The sequence below is a fragment of the Amblyraja radiata genome, chromosome 12, assembly GCF_010909765.2.
Source record: "Amblyraja radiata isolate CabotCenter1 chromosome 12, sAmbRad1.1.pri, whole genome shotgun sequence".
NCBI classification, from domain to species: Eukaryota; Metazoa; Chordata; class Chondrichthyes; order Rajiformes; family Rajidae; genus Amblyraja; species Amblyraja radiata.
This window is the reverse complement of record NC_045967.1, coordinates 62,699,167-62,719,059: the sequence shown is the minus strand read 5'-3', so window position 1 is coordinate 62,719,059 and position 19,893 is coordinate 62,699,167. Positions and strand designations below refer to the sequence as shown.

The window sequence follows — 19,893 nt, the reverse complement described above, 5'->3', positions numbered from 1 at the left end:
AGCACCATCACCGACTTCATCAATTCCCACGCCCTGCCCGACCAAGCTTCCAACCTCATCGTTCCCCAGCCCAGCACGGCCCGTTTTTACCTTCTCCCCAAAATCCACAAACCCGGCTCTCCCGGCAGACCCATTGTCTCTGCTTGTTCGTGCCCCACCGAACTCATCTCCACATACCTTGACTCCATACTATCCCCCCCCTGGTCAAATCCCTCCCCACCTATGTTCTAGACACCTCAGACACTCTCCGCGGCCTCCACGCATTCCACTCTCTAGGCCCTCATCCCCTCATCTTCACCATGGATGTCCAGTCACTCTACACCTCCATCCCCCACTACGATGGCCTCAAAGCCCTCCGGTTCTTCTTCAACCAGAGGAGCAACCTATACCCAGCCACTGACACTCTCCTCCGCCTAGCGGAATTGGTCCTCACCCTCAACAACTTTACGTTTGACTCCTCCCATTTCCTCCAAACACAAGGCATAGCTATGGGCACACGCATGGGCCCCAGCCACGCCTGCCTCTTTGTCGGGGACGTTAAACAATCCTTGTTCGAGGCGTACCAGGGCCCCATCCCCGACCTCTACCTCCGTTAAATTGACGACTGCTTTGGGGCTACCTCCTGCACCTACACACAACTGACTGACTTCATCCACTTCACCACCAACTTCCATCCGGCACTCCAATACACCTGGACCATTTCCGACACTTCCCTACCATTCCTTGACCTCACCATCTCCATCGCAGGGGACAGACTCCTGACCGACATACATTACAAACCCACTGACTCACATGGGTATCTGGACTACACGTCTTCCCACCCTGCCCCCTGTAAAGACTCCATCCCCTACTCCCAATTCCTCCGCGTACGCCGCATCTGTTCCCAGGATGAGACGTTCCACACCAGGGCATCGGAAATGTCCTCGTTCTTCAGGGAACGGGGATTCCCCTCCGCCACCATAGATGAGGCTCACACCAGGGTCTCATCCATACCCCGCAACACTGCTCTCTCTCCCCATCCCCGCACCCGCAACAAGGGCAGAGTCCCCCTAGTCCTCACCTTTCACCCCACCAGCCGGCAAATAAAACACATAATCCTCCGCCACCTCCAACGTGACCCCACCACTCGCCACATCTTCCCATCTCCCCCCATGTCTGCCTTCCGCAAAGACCGCTCCCTCCGCAACTCCCTTGTCAATTCTTCCCTTCCCTCCCGTACCACCCCCTCCCCGGGCACTTTCCATTGCAACCGCAAGAAATGCAACACCTGTCCCTTCACCTCCCCCCTCGACTCCATTCAAGGACCCAAGCAGCCGTTCCAGGTGCGACAAAGGTTCACCTGCATCTCCTCCAACCTCATCTACTGCATCCGCTGCTCTAGATGTCAGCTGATTTACATCGAGGAGCCCAAGCGGAGGTTGGGCGATCGTTTCGCCGAACACCTCCGCTCAGTCCGCAATAACCTACCTGAACTCCCGGTGGCTCAGCACTTCAACTCCCCCTCCCATTCCAAATCCTACCTCTCTGCCCTGGGTCTCCTCCATTGCCAGAGTGATCAACACCGGAAATTGGAGGAACAGCACCTCATATTCCGCCTGGGGAGTCTGCATCCTGGGGGCATGAACATTGAATTCTCCCAGTTTTGCTAGCCCTTGCTGTCTCCTCCCCTTCCTTACCCCTCGAATTGTCTCCTCCCATCCTCCCGCCCTCGGGCTCCTCCTCCTCCCCTTTTCCTTCCATCTCTTCTCTTCCCCCCCCCCCTATCAGTCTGAAGAAGGGTTTCGTCTCGAAACGTTGCCTATTTCCTTCGCTCCACAGATGCTGCTGCACCCGCTGAGTTTCTCCTGCATTTTGAGTACCTAAGATCTTCAGAGATGTGCATGCCCAGGAATTTGAAGCTCTTGACCCTTTCAACCATTGACCCGTTGATATAAATGGGGCTGTGGGTCCCCATCCAACTCCTTCCAAAGTCCACAATCAGTTCCTTGGTTTTGCTGGTGTTGAGGGCCAGGTTATTGTGCTGGCACCATATGGACAGTTGCTCGATCTCTCTTCTATACTCTGACTCATCCCCATCAGTGATACGTCCCACAACAGTGGTGTTGTCAGCGAACTTGATGATGGAGTTCGCACTGTGACCAGCTACGCAGTCATGAGTATAGAGTGAGTACAGCAGGAGGCTGAGCACGCAGCCTTGAGGTGCTCCCGTGCTGATTGTTATCGAGGCTGACACATTTCCACCAATACGAACAGACTGTGGTCTGTGGATGAGGAAGTCGAGGATCCAATTGCAGAGGGATGCGCAGAGACCCAGTTCTGCGAGTTTTGTAACCAGCTTGGAGGGGATGATGGTATTAAATGCCGAACTGTAGTCGATGAATAACAGCCTGACATATGTTTTTGTTGTCCAAGTGGTCCAGTGCGGAGTGGAGGGCCAGTGAGATAGTATCCACTGTTGATCTGCTGTGGCAGTAAGCGAACTGCAGTGGGTCCAGGTTTTTGTCTAGGTAGGAGTTGATTTTCGCCATGATCAACCTCTCAAAGCACTTCATCACCACAGACGTTAGTGCCACTGGTTGATAGTCATTGAGGCACGTCGCCTTACTCTTCTTGGGCACTGGTATAATTGATGTCCTTTTAAAGCAGGTGGGAACATCAGACCTCAGAAGTGAGAGGTTGAAAATGTCCGTAAAAACTCCAGCCAGTTGTGTATTTGGGTGCTTGGAACTGATTTAAAAGAACTCTCAGATACAGGAGTAAACTAACAAGCTACCTTATTGCAGGACGCCACCTTGTGTCTCCCCGAGTGCATGCGTCTCCTCGCACAAGACATAACATATGCTAATTATATTACTTACATCACACTGCTCCCCCTTTAACTTGGAGGCAGGAAACACCATTTACATTATACACATCACACTGCTCCCCCTTTAGCTTGGAGACGAATAACACCATTTCTATTACATTAAATATAAATAACATACTGTTGCAAAATTATATTATTACAGTCATCTTACATTACATCCTCATAACTGTAATAATCGTATTTAAACTTAGCACTTATAATGGTTCATTCCACATCTTCCTTAAACCAAATACATTACCCCTTGCTTTATGTGTTATCCTTTTCCGTTCTCTTCTGTGTAAATTGCACACTCGTTCTAATCACTCTAGCTCTACCTCTATCTCTGCCCCTTCCCTATTTAAATATCCTAATCTAATTTGCAGATTTCTTCCTGTTCTTGATATTCTGTTAAAGTTAACATTTCCTCGGTTTCTGTTCCTTATTTGTAGGTGGGATCTGACACATGACTGCAGGTTTTCGTCTTTCAGCAGCTTCCTCTGCCGCACAATTTCCTGGCGCTGCATATTTATCTGCTCTTGTTGTATATTAACATTCTGCAATGCATAACCATTTGTCCATTGCCCAGTGAAGGAAGCTCCATGCTGGACTATACTGAAGTGTCCTAATCGCAATCGGTCCTGCATACGTTTGTCTCGACCGACCAGCCTCTTTTTCTATTAACAGATTTTACTATTAACAGCTTTTTGCTCATCATCACACATTTATTTAACCGTTCTTTGTATCGTTTAAGCCTTTTCTGCTGTTCATCTATTTGTCTTCTTAAATCACCTTTCTGGTTATTCTTCAAGAAGTCGGACCTATATTGTCCTTGCCATACAACAGTAGCTTTGATTTGCGCTCTGTATAGTTTTCTTCCTACATAAGCATGGTAATGAGACTGCACTACAACTGCTGTATAAATCAGTTTGAGGAAGTCTTTCCTATAATGTTTAAGCCTTTTGTATTGTTTCAGCTTTTTCTGTTGTGCCTCTATTTGTCTTCTTAAGTCTTTCCGATACCCACTCCTACGGAGTACTGACTGCACTTTTACAGTAGCTCTCTTTTGCTTAACCCACTGCCTAACCACCATACTCTCGTAGGCAGTCTGAATGGTAATAGTTGAATCCCTCATTGACTGATATTGCACAAACTGGGAATGCCCTCTTTTACATGCTTTGTACCATCTCTGGATCGAAATGACTGCTTGACCTCTCGAACTGTCCCCACCGTTACTTTTGATGCTGGCCTCACCAGACCTCCGCTGCTGCTTTTGCTGGCTCTCTCTCCCGGGCGTCATCGTTACTTTTGTTGCCGCTGGCTCACTGCCAAGTCGACTCCCGCTGCTCTGCTGACTTGCCTGCCCGCTGGCTCCACAGCCCTCCCGGCTGCTACTGGACCCGCTGCTCGGCTCATCGCTGGCTCCCGTGGACACCATACGGAAGACGAGTCGCTGCTAGTTACTGCTGCCAGTCCCCACTGTTCCAAGTGTCAGGACTGTGCCCCGCCGTCGGGGGGCTGGCTAAGCGCTGTGTCCCGCTTCTCTCACGCGGATCCGCTTCTCCCTCGGCCGGCTCTCTCTCGCGACCGGGCTTTCTCCACTTTCTCCCCCGACCGAGCTGACTCTGCTCCCGACCGGGATGAAGTGCTTGAGTGTTGTCCTGCTTCTCTCGTGCAGACCCACTCTTTGCTCGGGGCTGGACTTCCTCTCACGTCCGGGCTTTCCCCCTCGGCCAGTCCGCTTCTCTTGCGCGGCCGGACCCTCTTTTCTGCTCACGTTCAGGCTGACTCTACTCCCGACCGGGCTTTCTTTCACGACCGGACCGCTTCTCTCGCGGCCAGTTTTTTTCACACTGCCGGCCCGCTTCTCTCGTGGCCATTTTTTTTTTAACTCTGCTGGACCACATCTCACGCTGCCGGCTTTCACTCCCGACCGGGCTGACTCTTTCCCGGCCGGGCTTCACCGTTTTGTCGGAGGCTTCACTGGACCTGCCCATGACCTACTAGGCCCTCACTCGACGTCGTTGGCGGCTCCTGGGCCTGGCTGTGGGCTACACAGCCCTGGAAAACGTCCGAAGTCGGTGGCGGCTACTGGGCCTCTTCTGCCCCTTTGCCTTGGCCGCACAGCCCTGGAAAATGTTCCAGGTAAGTTGACACCGTCGCTGTCCTGCTGGTTAGTTAGGGTTCCAGCTTCCAGCTGCTTTCTTCGGTGACACTTACTTACTGCCCCACTTGTTTTCCTTGCTTCCTGTTCTGACCTTTCTTTTCTTTGGCGCCAATTCAAAACCATTTGGCGCCAAATCTTTTGGCTTGGTGCCGTTCCACTTTGTTTCCAAACACAACCTTTTTTTTTCTGACAGTCCTTCTTCTTTCCTTTTCTGTTCTTTTATCCTCTTCGTGCTGTTGTTGTGTGTTTTGGTGTAACAATTCACCTAAAACTTATACAAAGACTATTCAGCTTGAGGAATTTGACAAAAGGAAAACTCAGTCTAAAATGAGTAACAATCCGAAGGACGACATCTTGCCACGTAGACACAACATAGAGATAGCCTGACAAAACTCGCCGACTTGTACAGCTGATGTTTTAAATGCAGTCCCCGGCATAGAGGGATCTGCAGGCCTCTCTTGTCCAGCTCGCAAACAACTGCGACATAACTCCGTGTCTACAGTTTAAACTGTTAAACAATCCTGTGTGTTGCAAAACAGTCCTGTGGGTGAGTTCACAAACTCTATCCCATCCTCGTCGCCAATTGTAGTGTATTTTGGGTACTTGGAACTGACTTAAAAGAACTCTCAGATACAGGAGTAAACTCACAAGCTACTTTATGGTAGGACGCCACCATGAGTCTCCTCTAGCGCATGCGTCCCCTCGCACAAGACATAACATATGCTAATTACATTACATACATCACAGCGGATGACTCGGATCAGTGGCAAATGCAACTTTCACCACTCTCTGGGCATACTTCACAAGGTCATCCAGTGCGTCGGTCACCATATTGTTAATTCTTCCAAATGATGATACTGCCCTGTAGATGGAGTGTATGACGAGACACAGAGACGCAGATGGTGATGTGTCAAGGACCTTCTTCGCCATTTCCGCCACTTTCACCACACTACTGGACAGCACCAACATTTATTTCACAAACTCCGCATTTATTTCACCCATCAGTGGGGTTCTCACTTCTGCTTTCAGAAATTCCACAGGTTTCTTTGAGACATTGGCCAGTCTCTGAAGGGAGGCATCATCCAGGCCAAGGCTTTTGCGGAAACCTATTATTGCAGCGACTATTATCCCGAGGTCAACGGCGACAGACAATCCGGGAACAGGCACCGCTCCCACAGCTCCTGAGACTGTTGCCAACATCCAGATACGTTTCTTCAACTGGGCTCATTTCATCTCCACAATCTTCACTGTTGTGCTTGGAAGTGACATCAATAAAATATCTTTCTTTATTCCGTCGAGATTATTTAAAAGCGTTTCCTTTAACTGAGGAAAATCAAACTCATTTAAGGAAAAGTTTGATATCAGGAAAATAATGGGGTCTGAAATCCCCGCTGCCATCAATCTGCGACTTATGTCTTGTTTCATCTCAGCAAGTTCCGTCATTCTGTCAAAATCTATACCCTGCTGTTCCAAAGTATTGAGGTCATTGTCAATTTGACTTCGTAAAAAGTAGAACTTCTTCCCCAAGTTTTTGATCTCCTCGATGACCTTTGCATCGTTTTCGGTGAATCGATTCTGTGAGATTATTATGAAAAAATCGTATGTAGTAAATCCCATTCTGCTCACGTAAACCTTCATTGGAAACTTTGTTGTTCCAACTCCCGGCAGGTCCCAGAAGCAAACATTAGGGAAGGTGGAATGTTTGTATGGAGTTTGCTCCATTGTGGTTTCAATGTTCCCGATTTTAGCTGCACCCTCATCGCAGCCCCGCAGCCCCCTCATGGCGTTGATGAAGGTGGATTTACCTGCACCCGAATTTCCTGTCACAGCGATGTTAAGCTCTGCATTTTTTATATCGTTCAATTTCTTCTCCATCTGTGTCGTAAACTTGCTCAGCTCACCCTGCTCATATGTAGTCTGCAGTTCATTGATTTCATGCTGGGTGAAGTATGCAGATTCTGAAGATGAAGCCATCGTATCTCTGTGGAAACAAATGGACATATTGTTTTTTTAATATATTTCCTAGTGTAGATTTCATGAGACACAGAAGCAAAATCACAGTCACATGTTTGTGATCAAAGTATTAATATAGGCCAAATTGGAGATGTTATAAAATGGAGGATCTTTGCATCTGCAAGGCCTGCTTGGCCTCTTTCGGTGAAAAGTTGCAAGCTGCGAGCTGGCTCCAAGGAGTCTGGACCCTTTAGATAGGAGTTAAGGATAAGGTGAGGTCCAGATGTCGCTTCCTTTGTTAAAATTCATGAGGACTTTTGCAGAGGAGCTCAGAGGTGATGCAAATCAGGATGGTCAGATTGGTCAGGATTGGTCAGAGGGGGAAGTTGTAAATACTGTTAGTAATGTTGGAGCTGTTATCTTGTGATTGGTTCAAATGCGAAGCATTGTTCAGACTGTTTACAATTACCTGGTGAAATGTTTCTCTACTTATGTAAACTATGTCAACTGAGTTCCTGCTAGAACTTTCTGAAGAAACAATGTAATGGGGTACACAAAATTGCTGGGGAAACTCAGCGGGTGCAGCAGCATCTATGGAGCGAAGGAAATAGGCGACGTTTCGGGCCGAAACCCTTCTTCAGACTGATGGGGGGTGGGGAAAGAAAGAAGGAAAAAGGGAGGAGGAGGAGGAGCCCGAGGGCGGGCGGATGGGAGGGTGGGAGGAGACAGCTAGAGGGTTAAGGAAGGGGAGGAGACAGCACGGGCTAGCCAAATTGGGAGAATTCAATGTTAATGCCATAAGGACGCAAGGACCCCAGACGGAATATGAGGTGCTGTTCCTCCAATTTCCGCTGTTGCTCACTCTGGCAATGGAGGAGACCCAGGACAGAGAGGTCGGATTGGGAATGGGAGGGGGAGTTGAAGTGCTGAGCCACCGGGAGGTCAGGTAGGTTATTGCGGACTGAGCGGAGGTGTTCGGCGAAACGATCGCCCAACCTACGCTTGGTCTCACCGATGTAAATCAGCTGACATCTGTAATGGGGTACTTTGCGATTGGGTTAGGGAACTGTCAATAACTGTATAATGTAATCGATATTTGTGATTGGTTTGTAAGGGGCTGCTACCCCAATTTAGTTTTGTGCCACAGGGTCCGATGACCTATAGAAGAGTGAACCCCATGAGGATTGGAACTGATCTTCTGGAGACGCACTTAGTACCGTGTGACACTCTGGAGGTGTCTGCTTGCACGAGGCTGAAGGGCTTGAACGAGCAGAGACAAGGATTGGTTCCGCGGTGGATAGGTATTGTATAGGAAGTTTGTTATTGTTAGGAAGAATAAAGAATAGTTGATCCAGTGCTTGGCTCGGTGTTTTACGCAACTAGACTAAGGGGGGCAAGCTGCAGGAGTATAATTACAAACGCAGAGATCACTGGACCTGATTGTCCCACTTCACAGAAATAGCAGGGCTCGAAATTGACGGTTGCCCGGGTGCCACTGACCACTCAAGTGCCGCCGGGCAACCTAAACGGCGAGCCATTTTGCCCGGCTTGGCAACTTGGTTTATACCGAAGATAAACACAAAAAACTGGAGTAACTCCGCGGGTCCGGCAGCATCTCTGGAGAAAAGGAAAGTGACGTCTTGTGTCGTCGACGGTTGTGGGAAAGATGCTAAGTGTGGCGAGACGGAGGGTCGGAGCGATTGTCGGGCCCGCACAACAACAGCGACGGCGACAGCAGCAACTCCATCTTCTCCTTCTCCCGCACCCCGCCCTGCCCTGCCCAGCGTGTTAGCGGCAGCTGCGGTCACTCCGCCAACGGCGCTTTCAAAACAGACCCTTGTAGGGAGGTGTCGGCCAGAGGCGGAAGTAGAGTAGGGGTAGGGGTAGAGGGGGGTAGAGGGGGGGGGGGGGGGTGATTCGAAGAGGGAGACGTGCCAAAACACTCTCGACAAAACACTGCACCGCAGCCAGGACCGATCCCGGTCTCCGGCACTGCAATCGCTGCCGAACCGCCACTGGACCATCCCCGTCCCCACCCGAGAGCATCCACACGCCCGGGGATGGCCAGAGACGTCGGGCGTCAGATGGGCGCGGTGCCCCCAGACCCCCAGCCAGCGCTAAACCCAGCTCACTCTGCCTGTCCCGCCAGGTTAACCAACAGCCCTGTGTGGATTGAGACGGGGCTGTAGGCGACACAGGCAGTTGAGCTGCATTTAGCGCTGGATTGAGCTGAAATTACCGTTCACAGAAGCCTCCGAAGCCTCGCGTGTGTGTGTGTGTGTGCGCATGTGAGTGTGCGCATGCGCGCGCGACAGCCAAGATATTCTGTCCGCCGTCTCCTCCATATTTTGGTTGCGATTTCTGTGCCTGACATGTGTTGTCCGACGAGCGTTGGCCTTCCTTCCCACCTCCTCTGCCCCTTCCCCCCCCACCCCCCTTTCTCTCACTCTCTCTCATACGCCCCCCTCCACTCCCCTTATCCTGAGACCCCTCCTCTCCATCCCGCACTGATCCCCATTCCTGTCTCTATTCAGTCCTCATTGGCATCCCCTGTGCTCCCCCCCCCCCCATCTATTGATCCTGCACTGATCTCCCTCGCCACCTCGCATTGATTCTCCTGCCACTCCCCATCAATCCTACACTGGTCCTCCAATTCATCCTGTACTGACCCCCCTTCCCATCCATCCTGCACTGCTCACCCCTTCATCCTGCACTGCTCCCCCCATCCATCCTGCACAGATCAAAGGTTCAAAGGTTCAAAGGTTATTTATTGGTCACATACACCTAGGTGTAGTGAAATGCTTCTTGCCAATGCAGCACATAAAGAAAGAATACAGACATAACATTAATAAGAGATTTAAACATAAAGAACATCCCCCCACAATGGCTCCCACCATGAGGGAAGGCACAAAGTCCAGTCCCCAACCCCAGTTCACCCATAGTCAAGCCAATTGAGGCCTGCACAGTTGCCTCTACGGAGGCCCGATGTTCCTGGCCGTTCTCGCCGGGTGATGGTGCTCCGGCGTCGGGAGAATCCTCACAGCGGCTTGGGACACCTGGAACGGCCGCTTCCGTACTGGAGGCCGCGGCTTCCAAAGCCAACAAGGCCGCGCCGGTTGGAGCTCCACAACTGGCGATCTCGTCGCGAGATCCCAGGCTCCCGATGTACAGTTCGGAGCCTCCGCCCGCAGCTGGCCGCTCCACAGTCCCGCAGCTCCGCGATGTTGTTCCCGGCGGTCTTCAGCTCACCGGAGCTCCATCGCAGCGACCCGGACAAGGCATCGCCCGCTCCACGATAGCGCTCCAGCGCTGTGCCGCTGCCGAAGCCGTGGTTCTGGGCGGTCCCCGTCAGGAAACACCGCTCCAGGCCCGCTGGTAGGCCGCGAGGACGGGTCGAAACTGCAGCCCGGATAAAAGCTGCCTACCGACCAGGTAGGGACCCTGAAAGGTAGTTTCCCCCTTCCCCCCACCCCACCCCACCCCCCACATAAAAAAGTCTAGAACTCCAGAAACAAAAACACTTTAACTAACTAAAAATAAAAAAAAGATGAAAAGACAGACAGCTGCTGGCTGGGCAGCTGCGCACAGGTCAGCGCCCCCTGTTGAATCCCCCCCATTCAACCCCACTGACATCCCCCGCGCTCTTCCCTCATAATTTGACCTACTCCAACCAACACTCACTAATTCCCCTGCCTCAATCCATCCAATCCACACCGATTCATACACCCCCCCCCCCCGACCGCCATCTATCCATCCTGCACTGATTCATACACCCCCCCCCCCCCCCGACCCTATTGTGCTGGAAATGTGTTCAGAGCTAACATTGACTATGTTTGATAACGGAATGCAATCAAATATGTTTTAATTCCCAATGTTATTATTTGTTTTAATTCATAAAGATGGATTAATTAAATTTTGAACACGTAAAACATTAAAACCGCAGTGTTCGATTGTCACTGACACGTTATTACAGAATTCATTTTAATGGCAAATCAATGATGTTAATATGGAGTATCAGTACTGTAGTTATTTAATGAGCAACATTCACAACTATACGTTGGATTTATCCAAGTTTTACTTCTACAGTCAGTCATATACATCACAATTTTGGTCAGGAGATATTTCAGTAGAAGTTTTAATGTTAATTCTGAAGTGGGAATGATGGAAAAAGCGTTTATCAACCATTTAAAAAAAATGGTGCTTACAAACTGGGTATCTTCATTGCCACCTACATCTAATCTGAATGTCTGGTAATGTGGCGTCTTGACATCTTTAAATATATTACCAAACATTTGCTGCATTTATGTCCTTTGGCCATCTCTTGTTGGTTAGTGTAATGTTAACCCTGTCAGATGGGTATAGTCAGTTTTAACAGCTATTATCATAAAATGCCTTTTGAAAATTCCTTGCAACCTGTATATTTTGTTGTGGATAAATTATGTGGGAAGCGAGAGTGTTTCTGTACCAATAGCAATAACGACCCAAGCTATGGCCATTTTATGATAATTTTTGGTCCTTCACAGAAAACATGTTTGCATCAATCTGTAGTGTGCATGGTTAAGCATATATGTTATCAAGGTCATATGACGAATAATCCAACCACATTTTTGTTTGGAAGTGGAAATAAATAATAAAAATTGCATTAATTGCAATGTGTAAAAAGAGTTGAGATACCGTATTATACTTTTGCTGCATGTGATTGTGGTATATATCATGTCTTGATTGGTGAATATGTTAGTTTGTTACTTTATTTGAAGCAGAAATAATATGTGAATGCTTCATTGTGAGCATAATTCTGACTGGTAACTACGCACTTCGTCCGAGCACGCGTCATGCAAGCCGTCTTAAATGACCACCTAAAATGTCATTTGGCAACCTAAAAAGCTGCCAAGGTTGCCCGGCTGGCAACAGGGAAAAAAAGTTAAGCGAGAGCCCTGAATAGCGGGATGCACTGGGCTGAAGATTTCCAGAACGTCGGAGAGAAGCAGCAGTCACAAGCAGCGAGAGCTAGTATTGGCTGGAAGTAGGTGTCAGAGGGAAAGAAGATTTAAAAAGAGAGCCAAAGGCCCAGGTTCAAGCAATTTACTAATTAGCCCTAAAGTAATTGATTGGGTAACAGATAAAGAAGTGCAGCTGTAGCAGAGCACCCTTGATGAGGTGAAGTGTCTTGGGAGGTAAAGTGCGAGTCTTCGGCGAGGAGGCTGAGGCAAGGAGGCTACACTTGTTCAAGATTTGTGATTTTTGTCCACTGAAGAAATGGCAGGCATGTTGGTGCAATGTGTTTCCTGTAGGATTTGGGAAGTCAGGAACACCGCTGGTGCTTCTGGAAACTACACCTGCAGAAATTGTGTCCAGGTGCAGCTCCTGTATGAACGTGTTGGGGAACTGGAGAAACAGCTGGATGACCTCAGGGCCATCCGGGAACAGGAGCGTTTGATGGACAGGACCCACAATGAGGTCGTCATGCCAAGGGTTCAGGAAGAGTGAAGGTGGGTGACTGTGAGAAAGGGGAATAAACGTGGAGTGCAAGAAACACCGATGGCTGTGACTAATGAAAACAGGTACACCCTCTTGGGAGCTATCGAGGGAGACGACACTTCCAGTCCGAGCGGCAGACAGGTCAGTGGCTCCAATCCTATCAATGGGACTCGACTGGCGAGACCGATGTCGGGCAGAGCTATAGTTGTGGGTGACTCCATTGTCTTGAGAGTGACGTTCTGGCAGGCTGACTTGCTAGTGCTACACGTGTGGATTCAAACTAAATAGAGGGTGGGCGTTTGACAAATTGGGAGTATAAGGATGGAGTTAAAGGGGAAGTGAGTACAGGAAAAGTTATAAAAGTCTCCCAAATTAATGGGAAGGAAAGTTCGAGAGGGGATAAGGCCCGGGGAGCCGTTGGAGCGAGGAGGGGTTACCTGGAGCTGTAAGTATAAAAACAGCGCGGGGCTTGCTTCTACAGAGGCCCGGGGAGCCGTTGGTGCGAGGAGGAGTTACCTGGAGCTGTGTGGAACCCAAATCTGCAACGTTCCATCTCACTTCCAGAGAAGGAGTCTGGTGGAAGCCTCTGATTGGTCGAACGGACTAGAGGAAGCAGCTGATTGGCTTGTATCCCGGGTAAGGCTTTATTGTATTCGGTTAAGGGGGAGAATGAAGGCCAGGGCAGTTTACTGTTCTGGATGTCAGATGTGGGAGGTCATGGAGTCTGAGTGCCCTCCAGACGTCCACATCTGCGCCAGGTGCGTCGAGATGGGGCTCCTAAGGGACCGTGTTAGGAACCTGGAACAGCAACTCGATGACCTCTGTCTGCTCAGGGAGAGCGAGGAGGTCATAGAAAGGAGTTACAGGGAGGTGGTCACTCCAAGACCACGGGAGACAGAAACTGGGTCACAGTTAGGAAGGGCAATGGGCAGAGGCAGGGACGAGTGAGTACTCCAATGTCGGTACACCTTGCAAATAAGTACTCCTGTTTGAGTACGGATGGGGGTGACAGCCTGCCCGGGGGTAGCGAGAGCGGACGGGCCTCCAGCACAGAGACTGGCCCTGTTACTCCTGAAGGTAGGGACAAAAAGAAGAGGGCAATAGTAATTGGGGACTCTATTGTTATGGGGTCGGATAGGCGATTCTGTGGACGCAGTCGGGAGACCAGGATGGTGGTCTGCCTCCCTGGTGCCAGGGTCTCGGATGTGTCTCAACGCGTCCAAGATATCCTGAAATCAGAGGGAGAGGAGCCTGAGGTCGTGGTACATATAGGTACCAATGACATAGGTAAAAAAAGGGAAGAGGTCCTGAAGGGAGGATTTAGGGAGTTGGGAGGAGAGTTAAGGAAAAGGACCAAAAAGGTAACAATCTCAGGATTACTGCCTGTGCCACGCGACAGTGAGAGTAGGAATGGAGCGAGGTGGAGGATAAACGCGTGGCTGAAAGACAGGTGCAGAGGGCAGGGATTCAAGTTTCTGGATCATTGGGACTTCTTTTGGGGAAGGTGGGACCTGTTCAGAAAGGATGGGTTGCACTTGAACCCGAGGGGGACCAATATCCTGGCGGGGAAATTCGCAAAGGCTACTGGGGAGACTTTAAACTAGAACGGTTGGGGCGAGGGACTCAAATAGAGAAAGCTAGTAGACAGAATGGGAGGCAGGAAGCAGAAAAGGGAAGCACTCGGGCACAAGAGGAGAAAGAAAAAAAAGGAAATAAACAGAGAATAAGAGGCGGGGGGTTTCTTAAATGTGCATATTTTAATGCTAGGAGCATTGTAAGAAAGGTGGATGAGCTTAGAGTCTGGATAGACACCTGGAAGTATGATGTTGTGGCGATCAGTGAAACATGGTTGCAGAAGGGCTGTGATTGGAAACTAAATATTCCAGGATTTCGTTGCTTCAGGTGTGATCGAATTGGAGGGGCAAGAGGTGGAGGTGTTTCATTACTAGTCAGGGAAGATATTACAGCAGTGCTTTGGCAGGATAGATTGGAGGGCTCATCTAGGGAGGCTATTTGGGTGGAAGTGGGAAAGGGGTAGCAACACTTATAGGGGTGTATTATAGACCGCCAAATGGGGATCGGGAATTGGAAGAGCAAATATGTAAGGAGATAGCAGATATTAGTAGTAAGCACAAAGTAGTGATTGTGGGAGATTTCAACTTTCCACACATAGACTGGGAAACACAATCGGTAAATGGGCTGGATGGTTTGGAGTTTGTAAAATGTGTGCAGGATAGTTTTTTGCAGCAATACATAGAGGTACCTACTAGAGGAGGGGCAGTGCTGGACCTCCTGTTAGGAAATGAGATGGGACAGGTGGCGGAGGTATGCGTTGGGGAGCACTTCGGGTCCAGTGATCACAATACCATTAGTTTCAATATAATTATGGAGAGGGTCAGAACTGGACCTAGGGTTGAGATTTTTGATTGAAGAAAGGCTAACTTTGATGAGATGTGAATTGATTTAAAAGGAGTAAACTGGGGCATTTTGTTTTATGGGAAGGATGTAGTAGAGAAATGGAGGACATTTAAAGGGGAAATTTTAAGAGTACGGAATCTTTATGTTCCTGTTCGGTTGAAAGGAAACAGTAAAAAGTGGAAAGAGCCCTGGTTTTCAAGGGAAATTGGACATCTTGTTCGGAAAAAGAGGGAGATCTACAATAATTATAGGCAGCATGAAGTAAATGAGGTGCTTGAGGAGTATAAAGAATGTAAAAATAATCTTAAGAAAGAAATTAGAAAAGCTAAAAGAAGACATGAGGTTGCTTTGGCAAGTAAGGTGAAAGTAAATCCAAAGGGTTTCTACAGCTATATTAATAGCAAAAGGATAACGAGGGATAAAAGTGGTCCATTGGAGAGACGGAGTGGACAGCTATCTGCAGAGCCAAAAGAGATGGGGGAGATATTGAACAATTTCTTTTCTTCGGTATTCACCAAGGAGAAGGATATTGAATTATGTGAGGTAAGGGAAACTAGTAGAGTAGCTATGGATACTATGAGTTTCAAAGTAAAGAAGTACTGACACTTTTGAAAAATATAAAAGTGGATAAGTCTTCAGGTCCTGACAGGATATTCCCTAGGACATTGAGGGAAGTTAGTGTAGAAATAGCCGAGGCTATGACAGAAATATTTCAAATGTCATTAGAAACGGGAATAGTCCCCGAGGATTGGCGTACTGCGCATGTTGTTCCATTGTTTAAAAAGGGGTCTAAGAGTAAACCTAGCAATTATAGACCTGTTAGTTTGACTTCAGTGGTGGGCAAATTAATGGAAAAGATACTTAGAGATAATATATATAAGCATCTGGATAAACAGGGTCTGATTAGGAACAGTCAGCATGGATTTGTGCCTGGAAGGTCATGTTTGACTAATCTTCTTGAATTTTTTGAAGAGGTTACTAGGGAAATTGACGAGGGTAAAGCAGTGGATGATGTCTATATGGACTTTAGTAAGGCCTTTGACAAGGTTCCTCATGGAAGGTTGGTTAAGAAGGTTCAACTGTTGGGTATAAATGCAGGAGTAGCAAGATGGATTCAACCGTGGCTGAATGGGAGAAGCCAGAGGGTAATGGTGGATGGTTGTTTGTCGGGTTGGAGGCAGGTGACTAGTGTACAATTTTGGTCGCCCAATTATAGGAAGGATGTCAACAAAATAGAGAGAGTACAGAGGAGATTTACTAGAATGTTGTCTGGGTTTCAACAACTAAGTTACAGAGAAAGGTTGAATAAGTTAGGTCTTTATTCTCTGGAGCGCAGAAGGTTAAGGGGGGACATGATAGAGGTCTTTAAAATGATGAGAGGGATAGACAGAGTTGATGTGGACAAGCTTTTCCCTTTGAGAAAAGGGAAGATTCAAACAAGAGGACATGACTTCAGAATTAAGGGACAGAAGTTTAGGGGTAACATGAGGGGGAACTTCTTTACTCAGAGAGTGGTAGCGGTGTGGAATGAGCTTCCAGTGGAAGTGGTGGAAGCAGGTTCGTTGGTATCATTTAAAAATAAATTGGATAGGCATATGGATGAGAAGGGAATGGAGGGTTATGGTATGAGTGCAGGCAGGTGGGACAAAGGGAAAAAAGTTGTTCGGCACGGACTTGTAGGGCCGAGATGGCCTGTTTCCTTGCTGTAATTGTTATATGGTTATATGGTTATAAGAGAGTAAGGTCAAGGCCAATAGTGACCGGTGTGAGAGGGGAGGTGAATATCAAAGTTTAAATGTTGTATATGAATGCGCAAAGTATAAGGAATAAAGTGGACGAGCTTGAGGCTCAGTTAGAAATTGGCAAGTATGATGTTGTGTGAATTACAGAGATGGCTGCAAGAGGGCCAGGGCTGGGAACTGAATATTCAATGGTATACGGCCTATCAAAATTACAGACAGGTGGCCAGAGGGGGTGGGGTAGCTCTGTTGGTAAGGAATGAAATTCAGTCCCTTGCAAGGGGTGACATAGAATCAGGAGATGTAGTCAGTATGGATAGAACTGAGGAATTGTAATGGTAAAAAGACCCTAATGGGAATTATCTACAGGTCCCCAAACTGTAGTCCGAATAGAGGATGCAAGTTGAATCAAGAGTTAAAATTGGCATGTCCCAAAGGTAATATTGCGGTTGTTATGCGAGATTTCAACATGCAGGTAGATTGGGAAAATCAGGTTGGTACTGGACCCAAGAAAGGGAGTTTGTGGAGTGCCTCCGTGATGGATTCTTAGAGCAGCTTGTACTGGAGCCTACCAGAGAGAAGGCAATTCTGGATTTGGTGTGTTGTAATGAACCGGAATTCAAGGTAAAGGAGCCATTAAGAGGTCATGACCATAATATGATACGTTTTCATCTACAATTTGAGAAGGAGAAGGGAAATCGGAAGTGTCAGTATTACAGTTGAGCAAAGGGGACTATGGAGGCACGATGGAGGAGCTGGCCAAAGTTGACTGGAAAGATACCCCAGCAGGTATAACAGTGGAACAACAATGGAAGGTATTTCTGGGAATAATACAGAAGGTGCAGGATCAGTTCATTCCACAGAGGAAGAAAGATTCTAAGAGAAGTAAGAGGCGACTGTGACTCACAAGTGAAGACAAGGTACGAAGGTAAGCTAACCAAGAATATAAAGGAGGAGGAAAAGCTTCTTTAGGTATGTGAAAGGAAAACAATAATTAAGACAAATGTCGGTTCCTTGAAGAAACAAGTGAATTTGTTAAGGGAACAAGGAGCACCTCATCTTGGGCGCAGATGTGGCGTAGTCAGAGGAATTGGAAGTGGGGGATAGAATCCTTACAAGAAACAGGGTGGGGAGAAGTGCATTCTAGATAGTTGTGGGGGTCAGTGTGTTTATATTGGATGTCAGTTGATAATCTATCTCCTGTGATGGAGACAGTGTGATCAAGAAACTGTGTGTGTGTTTGTGTTCAGGGGCGGAAAACCCGGGGGGGGGGGGGCAGAGGGGACACGTCCCCCCATGTTTTGAGAGGTGGGGGACATCCCCCCCCCCCCAAGTTTTTGTAATCCCGATTTTAAAATCTCCTCTTTCTGCGATTCAGTGGGAGTGGGACTGAGGATAGAGCGCGGTGATTGGAGGAGGGAGACGTGGCACAGACCTGCACCTCATCCGCAGCCAGGATCGATCCCAGCTGGGTCTCCGACGCTGTCCTGTCCCCTCCCGAGTGCCCCCCCCCCCCTCATGGGTGGCCAGAGAGGTCGGGAGTCAGACGCGAGCTGTGCCTTCAGGCCCACAGCCAGCGCAGAGAAACAGCGCTAAACCCAGCTCAACTCTGCCTGTCCCGCCAGGTTAACCTGCCTGGATTTGCGGGAAATATGGCCAGCGCGGAGAAGCAGCGCTGGTGTCCCGTCAGTCCAGACAGGGCTGTAGTTAACCCGGTGAGACAGGCAGAGTTGAGATTGAGATTGAGCCCAAAGATCCTAGAGGAGCTCCTCTAGTATCTTTAATTGAGCCTCCGAAGCCTCGCGCGCGTGTGTGAGTGTGCGCATGCGCGCGCGGCCGCCAAGAAATTGTGACCCCCGTCCCCTCCATGTTTTGATAGTGAGTTCCGCTATTGTGTGTGTATGTGTGTGTACGTGTGTGTGTGTGTGTGTGTATGTGTGTGTGTGTGTGTATGTGTATGTGTGTGTGTGTATGTACGAGTGTGGCATGTGTGTTTGTTTGTGTGTGTGTGTGTGTATGTGTGTGTGTGTGTATGTGTGTGTGTGTGTGTGTGTGTGTGTGTGTGTATGTGCGAGTGTGGCATGTGTGTTTGATTGTGTGTGTGTGTGTGTGTGTGTGTGGTGTGTGTGTATGCGCGAGTGTGGCATGTGTGTTTGTTTGTGTGTGTGTGTGTGTGTGTGTGGTGTGTGTGTATGTGCGAGTGTGGCATGTGTGTTTGTTTGTGTGTGTGTGTGTGTGTGTGTGGTGTGTGTGTATGTGCGAGTGTGGCATGTGTGTTTGCTTGTGTGTGTGTGGAGTGTGTGTATGTACGTGTGAAGTGTGTGTTTGTATGAAGTGTGGTGTGTGTGTGAATGCGAGTGTGATGTGTGTGTAAAGTGTGTGAGTGTTTGTGTGAAGTGTGTGGTTTGTGGTCACCGGCAATGGACTGAATACATCACGGGGGGAGGGGCCAATGTGGACACGTTTCTAACTGCGCGATTTCTTCCACATAAACTGCGCCCCCGGATGGGAAACGAAACCAAAGATCCTGCAACCGAGAAAACAAATATTTCCTAGAAAGGGAGGGTGTTTCCTGTATACACGAGCTCGGTTTAGCAAAATAACACACACACACACACACACACACACACACACACACACACACACACCTGCTGCCCTGGTCGATCAAACCCAGTGAACACTTTTGCCAACTCTCACTTCAATTCATCCCGTTAATGAAAACCAAGTGCACTGGAGATCTGAAATAAAAATCACATCAAACGCTGGAAACGTTCAGCAGCCCAGGCAGCCAATGGATCCTCGAGCTGAAACACTTCACTCACATTTGATAACTTAGAGATAGACACAAAAAGCTGGAGTAACTCAGCGGGACAGGCAGCATCTCTGGAGAGAGATAACTCAGAAACTGATAACTGATTCTCTCCGCGGCTGCTGCCTGTCTCACTGAGTGTTTTGAACAGTTTCCAGTGTCGCTGCTCCGATTCTGCTCCTTACCTACTTCGGTTCAGGAGGAGACTCCGTCAGTGAACGTCCGCTGTGATCGCTACTCCAGTCCGCTGTGTGTCTGGACTTTCCCTCTCCCCGTGTCAGGTACTTGGATGGATTGTTGCAGGTCACAGGGAGAACTCCGTACAGACAGCACCCGTAGTCGGGATCGAACCCAGGTCTCTGGTGCTGCAAGCGCTGTAAGGCAGTAACTCTACCGCTGTCTGCGCCACCGTGCCGCCCATTGGCTGCCGTGAAGGGAGAGTGGACGCTGGCACGAATTGGTTGCCGCTGCTCTCTCTTCACACTGT

At 48.7% G+C, this 19,893-nt stretch overlaps 1 protein-coding gene across 1 annotated transcript; it reads right to left on the bottom strand.

Annotated features, from left to right (window-relative positions):
* Positions 1-6,096: 6,096 nt before the first annotated feature.
* Positions 6,097-19,676, bottom strand: LOC116979288 (T-cell-specific guanine nucleotide triphosphate-binding protein 2-like). Its single transcript, XM_033030899.1, has 2 exons — positions 19,596-19,676; positions 6,097-6,990 (listed from the first exon to the last, which is right to left on the bottom strand). The coding sequence occupies exon 2, from the start codon at positions 6,981-6,983 to the stop codon at positions 6,234-6,236; it is 750 nt and encodes a 249-aa protein (XP_032886790.1). The 5' UTR covers positions 6,984-6,990; positions 19,596-19,676; the 3' UTR covers positions 6,097-6,233.
* Between the last annotated feature and the right edge of the window lie 217 nt (positions 19,677-19,893).